Below are 8804 nucleotides of genomic sequence, written 5' to 3'. Positions count from 1 at the left end.
AAATAGCATTCAGGCTAGTGATTTTGTACAATATGTGGAACATCTGCTTGAAGTTGAGATTTACATACTTCATGATTATCTCAATACTGCAAAATCTATCTGCAGAGCATATGCTTCTATTAATCTATATCTCCTTTGTAAGATCTTGGTATATATATGAAAAAAATTGGAATCATGCTTCATTTCAAAACTGAGAGACCAAAAAGAAAAGGTTAAAAATTCAGAGCAGCACCACATCCTTTCAGCATTCATAATTTGTTTGGGAATAAAAAGTCTCAATAACAACTGAGGCTAAGCAGCTGAAGAATGTCTGTGAGTGTTTTGATGCAGATGTGAGTGGACTGTAGTCCTCTGATATGACTTAACTGGGGTCTAATGACAGTGATGCTATCCAGCAGAGGTTAATGAGGGACTACACTGCACTACTAACACACACACACACACACACACACACACACACACACACACACACACACACACACACACACACACACACACACACACACACACACACACACACACACACACACACACACACACACACACTCTAGTGAGCCTGTGATGCTCATGTAACTGAGACAAGAGGGGTGCAAACACTCAGATTTCACTAAGTCACACACAGTCTCAACAGCCCTAATCCTTCTTCTACTAGTCAAAGGCTTCTGTTCAGCTGGAGTGTAAATACTGAGAAGCGTCTCTCCCTCTCTCCTTCAGAAACATGATCATACTACCACTGCATTCATTCACATGCTTTTAAATGTGTGCGCGCTTCAAAAAAGCCTTCAGGTGCACTATAATGATTCCCTCATATAACAATAAGCACAAAACCATATGCCAGCAGGTGCACTTGAGTATTTGTGTTTTGTGTATGTGTGTAGACAGGCTTGTATAATGAGTTTCTGTGGGCTGGGGTCTAATGGCCGCCCTCAGCAAGAGAAGAAAAAACTAGCTCTTACTGACAGTGAGAAATCTGAAAGGAATGGAAAACAATGGGCTGCTACTGTAAGGCAGGACTCTGTTTTTAGTAACAGTCTCTCCATTGTCAAGCAGTTGCTGTTGACATCAAGGGCCAATACACTATATCACTCTCTTCAGTGTACTTCTGTTGGCAGTGAGCTGAAGTCTGCAACCTGTAAGAGACTGATTCCAGTCAAATTGATGTTTTATGGCTCACTAATTCATGTGTACAGGATTTAGAATGAAGGATGTATCATGTATGCAGGGATCCAGTTTGAATTAAAAAGGTAACCTTGTAGTACATATAAATTACTATACGATTAATATGCATTTTTTCTAAACTCTGTGTTTTGAGATAAAAAACGATATAAAAAAAGAACCATTTTTATCTAATTTTGTAATCTTGACATAACAATTTTGTTCCCAGTATTAACAAAGTTACAGTCTAAAATCCATATCACAGGATACTTTTGGTCATTTTCAAGTAAGAAAACCAAACATTTATCTTCTAATATATGAAGATTTTAGTTTTTTTTCTGTTTGATATCATCATAAGTAATAAAATATTAAAGATATTGCAGTAAAACAGATGCAGCATTACACTCATGCATCATTGCCAGCCAACATGGAGGTGAACTGTTCCCTCATTTTCTTTTAGCCAAAGTGAGTTTACATTCATTCCCAGTCAAAGGATGCATTCCTGGTATTCTGTGGTTGGCGGGAAAACTTCTAACAGTTCACAGGAACTGATGATAAAGATGTATGACAAGAACCTTGAATCTACCCTTTCCCTCAAAGTCCAGTGGGAAAACTATAACTGTCACTGATGTCGCAGAGGGGATTTGGGAACAAGAGAGGTCAAAGAGAGAGAGAGGGTTCTGCTGACTCAGCGTTTCAGTTTCCCCCCTCCTGATGTTCTTCACACGTCCAACCGAGTGCCGTTCCATTCAAAGGGTCAACGCTGCACGCCCAGAGCCATGGTCCACGGTCACCATGGTGACAACTAACACTAGTCCCAATAGGCTGCCATAAGGAAATTCTGACTGGGTCACTGATCACAGCTCTAACTGCTTCCTGGGTCAAAGGTTGCTGGGCAGGAAGGAGGTAGGGTGAGAGGATGGCAGAGGAAGATGCTGTCAGACTGACTGGCAGCAGGAGAGGGCATGTGAGGGTAACACACACACACACTAACACACACACACACACACACACACACACACACACACACACACACACACACACACACACACACACACACACACACCACTGAGCTTAAGCTTAATGGAAATGTTCCTTTTAGACAAGGACAGTACTGTCTGATGATGAAACTCAAGGGACATTGGTGGAAATGAAAGATGAGGAAAATAAAACAAAAAAAACATGTTTTTCATACATTTATGGGACATTAAAAAACACTTTTTGTGTTGGAAGCAAAATGTGAGCATGTGACTCAAGAGGAAACAAACAAACAAAAGAGAAATGCATATTGAATTAACCTTTGCCCAAGCTAGTTAAACATAAGTTATTGAATATCTCAGTAACTGCTATATCACATGACATCAGCTGGCAGACGGTGTGCAGCATGATTTGCTTTGTGTCTCAGTTCACTTGAGCTGCTTCATGAATATTTATAACGAATATGGCTCGGAGGACACGGCTGATACATGTGCACACACAGTCGTAGGAGCATACGCAATGCTTTTGTGTTGTGGCAGCAGGCGCACAGCCTTTGCCCTCAAACATAATCCACTAAGGTCAAGTGGGCGGGACTTGTGAGTCACCGACACTCATAAGAGCCAATAGCATATTGACAATCTGGATATTTGTAAAGGCATAGAGTTAGTGGGGGTTTGACTAGGTCTAGTTTGCATTTGAGCAATTATTTTGCAATACATTTTACATGAGTTTACATTTTAAAACATGATTTATTTATTTTGGCAATATAGACTACATGGGGTCAAATCTAGCTTCACATTGAGTTACATATATCAGATATGATAGATAGATAACAATTATTTTTATCGTTAATTTGCAGATTCATTGATTAAGTCATCAATAAAATTTCAGTAAAATCACCATTTCCCAGAATGGAAATTGACACTAGAATTGCTGACCAGCTGTCCAAAACCCAAAGGTATTCAGTTTTAAATCTGAAAAGCTGGCTTTCTTTTTTTTTTTTTTTTACAATGTATACTAGTTTACTGGAGGATTTGGAAAATTATTATTGTACACATACTGTTTAAATCTGAGATAATAGATTTTGCATGATTTTGAGTCAATATGATGAAGTACCTTCATAAGGTGTATTCGTTGAATTGTCCATAACCAAACATTACTGTCTGGTTATTTTATCCATACACAGTTCCTTGTTTTTCCAAATAATGTACAATATCATATTTTAAAATGGCATATATGTGATGCTGAATCATTCAAATTGCCCACTCTTACTTCTATATGATAAAAGACTCACTGTCATCTATGTCAATCATTAAAATTCATTTTTAAAGATGACTTCCTAGTTTTCGGTTCTTTAAAAGTCATTCTAACTAATATAATGAAAGAGGAAAGGCTATCTGTTCTTAATTTAACAGTATGAAATCTGAATCCTCACTGCTGGCTACTTCTAGCTATAACCTCTGAATTATTAAAGCTCCACTTCAAGGATATTGCCAAACTAATAAGTCACTTAACCGGCTCCTTCAGGCAAAGTGTGCAACATGACTTGATTCTTGGATAAATTGTTAACTTCTTTTTCATGAAATATAGGACGAAATAAACATGTGCATTGGTGTGTGTGAACACACACATACACACGCAGATGGGCTGTTACATAAGGAATGAACATTGTACTTAGTGTACGTTGACAGCATGTGTTTGGTGATTGGTTCCACAATGTGCTACTGAAGTGCCCCATCTGTGTGCTGTCAGGTGTGAAAAACATCTTCTAAATTAGAAATGACAGCAGAGCACACGCACCTCAGGTTTAAATAATCTTACTGATGATCCATCAAGAGGTAAGCACTGTGTGCTTTTAAAGAGCAAATAGACTGTTATGTTACATCATCTTTCCAGTAATGCATCAAAATGGCAAAAAAAACTGTCTGCCCTCTGTTCTTGTTCCAGACGCCTTTCAATCTTGCTCTTCCTGATACCTTTAAAAAAAATAGATAGAATTAGGCTGATAAAGAAGTGTTTCATCACTCTGGACTTTAGGGATGGGGGATTAGGAACTTGCTAACAGACAGCATTAACCTCGCAGGCTGAGGCAGGTACTGGTTGGCAACCTGTGAGCTGATTACTGAAAACACACACACACACAAACACACACACACACACACACACACACACACACACACACACACACACACACACACACACACACACACAAACTATCACAGTCCAAAGGAGAAGCGCCAATGAAAATCTTTCAGATGCCGTAAAGTTCAGGTTCACCGCAATGCTGAAGCTCCAAAATAATTAGAACGTTGCCGCGGCGATTAATCCTGCTGAAAACAGCAACATGGAGTTGTGGTTTGACGTTCAAAGAGATGATAGGTGTGATTTCACAGCAGATGAAAAGGTGCAATCTCAAATGATTATTAAGTGAACATCAGTTGTACTTTCATTAACAGATGACATTCCCTTTAATTAGGGATCCATCTTCATGTTAATCATATAGTCTAAAGTTAATAGGATTAGCTATGATGTGGATAAAATGATAGCAGAAAAATGTTAGCTAGGGGTTGTGGAAGGGTGTATCCCATATCTCTGTTTAGGAGGAGTTCACTCTGAAATCTGAAGTAAACAGTAAAGCTTGTTAAACATGGCAATTTCTAGTAGTTTATCTAGTCTATCTTCATGTTTTTATTGTGAATGTTACACTTTTGATTTTGAAAGAGCTTTAATGTTCCTAAAACGTAACTGTGTTCAGCATAAAAGCTCTCATAAACCTACCTGTCCAGCACCAAACAACAGACGGTGAAAAAACAGCGGTTAACAAAATGGAGCACTTAGCAGCTGAAAGGCCAGATATTTCCCACAGGATTTGGTCACGACTGAAAAAGAGCTAAAAGAAGAATCAATATTGAACTTACAAATGAATGCTAATGCTGCTCTGAATCTTTTATAGTTTTTTTTGGCCACTTGGGGACAGTTCAACAAACACATATGACATAATTGATATGGGTACCATGTTAGCTAACGGTTTCTTACATACACATCTAGTAGCCACATTAGCATTCATTTGGAGTCGTATTTCTGTGCCCCAAATGAATGTAAGTCCAATATTAGCTCCTTTTTAGCTCTGTTTTGGTCTCCAACACCAATAATTTGACCGATTATTCATATAAAAATTTTGATTGGTGTAGCTTTATGTTAAATTCTGTTCTGTTATGTAAGAATTTTAGCTTTAAACTTTAGAAAATGTACTAAAATGATCAACAGAATGAAAATAAAATAACAAAATGAGCTTCCAACTGCCTTGCCTTTCTCCTGTCTACACGGTGAGACATTTAATAACGTTAGCTTAGAAATAGAGTCTGCTAATGTCAACAAACAACCAACCACAACCACTTACATTGAAGCTTACATTGAAAAAAGCACATGAATTATATTGTGATATTGTGGTTTTAGCTGACTAACGTTAGCGCCCACTCGCACTTACAGAGATTTCAGATGATTAAATACTGCACCTTTAAAACAAACTAAGCCATCATTAACATTTTGAGTTCCGCAATGACTTTCCTTGATGTTGGTCCTAATGTCCACTGTTACAAAGACCTACAGTCATTCATGCAAATATTATCTATTTGAATGTGTATTTGAGGCAGAGACAGTATCTGGTGTGATGTAGGAAGATTAAGCAGCGCTGTGAGCCTGCAGGTAAGGTTAGGATGGTCTCAGTGACAGGAAAAGGATCTGCTTACCTGTGTGTGTATGCACGTGTGTTTGTGTGTGTGTGTGTGTGTGTGTGTGTGTGTGTGTGTGTGCGTAAGACAAAAAGAGATTAGTGACAAAGCATGAGGCATTTGAAGTCTGACAGCCGACCTACGAAGAGGCTCTGAACTGCTGATTCTTCCTACAATCACACCAAGACCCAACTAACTCAATTCAAAAGCACTTATTAAATGAATGAGTGAATAGAAGAATAGATTAAAGTAATACAAATAAATTAATGAAAGAATAAACCAACAAATAGTCAACTGTCTGAAGGACTAAAGGTGGAAACCCAACCAGCAAACAGACAACAGAGCTCTCCAAATAATTCAAGAACTAGAGCTTTCTAAGAGGACACAATAGCAGGTTGTTTCCACTCAAAGAGACAGACCCACAACTTTCTGTAAGCTGATATGTCAAATTGTCATTTAACTTGTATGCTTGGATGAGTTAATATACTAGAGTGTTGCAAAGCTTATAAATGTTTTCAACATGTCTACTTTAATTTAAGACATACCTACGTGTATATAATGGCGCCAGACAAATGTAATCTTATAGTATTAATGTAATCTTATTAATGAGACTGTATAGGAGTGGACGACCAGAGTGCACCATGGGATACCCCGGCAGATCTTTTATGATTTAAGAAGTGGAGACACAGGCTAGTATGACTGAGTTGGCTCAGTAAACAGAGTTCTGGGTCAAAGTCTGAATGCACAATAACAAGTGAGAGAGCGAGAGAGACGAAAGAGAAACATGAGAGGAACCAGCTTTTGTCCTCTCTCTTCCACTGATCCAGTTCACATGACATTTCAGATTGTCTTTCCAAAACACACACACACACACACACACACACACACACACACACACACACACACACACACACACACACACACACACACACACACACACATACAGGCAAGCACCTGCCTCCAACTTTAGCCACCGCCCTACCATGTCAGTGTATTGATGCCTTTATTGATTTATAGGTATTTTATGTTGGTGCTGCGTCTGGGCCGATTTTGTTTATTGTTCTGTCCTGTTACACACTCAAACACACAAACTGACACACACACCCTAGAAAAACTGATATAACTGGTGTCCAGACTGGGACTATCTCAGTCTGAGAGTATGGATTGGCTTATGGGGCAAGGGTCAGATCAGCATTACACAGCAAATGCAAACTGCCTGAAACTCAACACACAAAAGGCTACAAATGCTATGACTGAAATCAACACTTCACTCTGAAATCATACCCTAAAATATCCTGCATTTTGCTCATATGCGTCCTCCAGACACTGTGTGTTGTCCTGACTACACTGTAAAGGTGGCTTTCCCTTGGTCTAATCCCTCTGAGCTGAGACCTTCATTCATAAACCCACTACACAGCATGTAGCCTACATTCAGTGCAGGTATTAACAAAAGAAGCTCGGGTAATCATGGGTACTGTTCTATATTTGTTGTGTAAATAATACTGCTAGTAACTATTAAATGCAAGGGTGTGACATATGAAGAAGAACATAATGTCTGTTCCATATTAGCTTTAAAATGAGGGCACATTTATGGGAGGAGGGGTTTGTTTTGGGGGGATTTGGGGAGATATAAAGGGAAATTGGATGGGCTGGAGATGCTCTGGTACATTAGAGTCACTGTTAAGTTACATATGGCCTATGATGGATGTTGAAGAAGAATGAAGGAAGGGATCACATGTGCAGGTGTGACACAGGAGCATCTTTTGGAGAGGAGGGTCCGCTCCAGCTGCATCCTTACCTCAGGGCGACGCGCACCGAGCTCTCATCCGGCCCGCTGGTCATGTTGTCACCGGAGGATGGCCCCTAGCAGTCCGCTTAAAAATAGCTTGATTTCCCTTTTTTCTTTATCCTCTTACAAGACAAGAGAGCGCCGTGTGCTGCCCTCCCGCCCTGTCAGGAAAGCCTTCTATCTTGAGCCTCCACCGCAGCCGATCTCACCTCCTCCTCGGCGGACTAGAAATAGAAGCCATGTTTTATGTGATTATGCTCAGATCGATTTGTTTTCCATGTTCGGAGAAACGTGTTTGGGTAACCGGCGGTGGTCATCTCTTCAGAGACATCGTCTCTGGCTGCTGGCCGGGCAGAGCACAGTGTGTGTAGACGGTTCACTTGGCGTGTGATTGACTCCCAAGGCGGAGGACGTAACTAAACTCCTCCTCCTCCTCCTGAGCCGTACAGGAGGAGCAGAGAGGAGATACAAGCTGACTGACTGCAGCTGACACTGGGAAACAATGTATACACATTTCTGATGTTACATTACTATAATAAAATAACAATAATAAAAACAAATTATTCATTGATTAAATATAATTATTTTGTTATATGGCTAAATAAACAAATATCGTGACAAAGAAATAATGAGAATCTAAATAAATTAATAAAAAATCAATAGTCCTTTTCCTCTTGTCTTCAGAATGAAAACATAAAATTAAATACAATATTGATGGGGAAAAAAACTAAATTCTTGTTAGTACATGTTTTCATTTGTTCATTATCATTCATAACAACAGTTTGGTCATTTCATTTATCTTTAATTGTTATTCATTTAATCAATATTTGACATTGTCCTTGCTTAACTATTATAGAGCTGCTATGTGTATGCTGACCTTTGTCTGTTATTGCTCTGGTTTGCATTGGTCAATAAAGTTCGTGGGGGTTTTAGTTTTTTAGTTTTTGAAGTGTCTTCAGAAAAGCACAGTCAGACTCTGAGCAGTGACTTCTTCAGAGCCTATCTAACACAAAGGGCTGGACTGAGAGGCTGTCTGGTTGTCAGATTAAATCAAGCCTAAATAAAGCCTATGATCAGTCTTTTAACCATAGGGTTGATTTAGGCCATGACATTTTGAATCCATAAAAATGTCAAAGATAAACTAAAACTGA

The 8804-nt window shown here is 39.1% G+C and overlaps 1 protein-coding gene across 3 annotated transcripts in view; it reads right to left on the bottom strand.

The window, feature by feature from the left end:
• LOC134004164 (kinesin-like protein KIF21A) overlaps positions 1 to 8021 on the bottom strand; it is a 37261-nt gene extending 29240 nt beyond the window's left edge. For all 3 annotated transcript variants that reach the window (XM_062443331.1, XM_062443332.1, XM_062443333.1), the window contains exon 1: positions 7663 to 8021. In XM_062443331.1, coding sequence (XP_062299315.1) covers positions 7663 to 7706 — 44 coding nt within the window. In that variant the 5' untranslated portion in view covers positions 7707 to 8021. The remainder of the gene's footprint in view (positions 1 to 7662) is intronic.
• Between the last annotated feature and the right edge of the window lie 783 nt (positions 8022 to 8804).

This window comes from Scomber scombrus, chromosome 22 (assembly GCF_963691925.1).
Source record: "Scomber scombrus chromosome 22, fScoSco1.1, whole genome shotgun sequence".
Classification (NCBI taxonomy): domain Eukaryota; kingdom Metazoa; phylum Chordata; class Actinopteri; order Scombriformes; family Scombridae; genus Scomber; species Scomber scombrus.
Note: the sequence above shows the minus strand (reverse complement) of the source record. Positions and strands in the feature narration are given on the sequence as shown.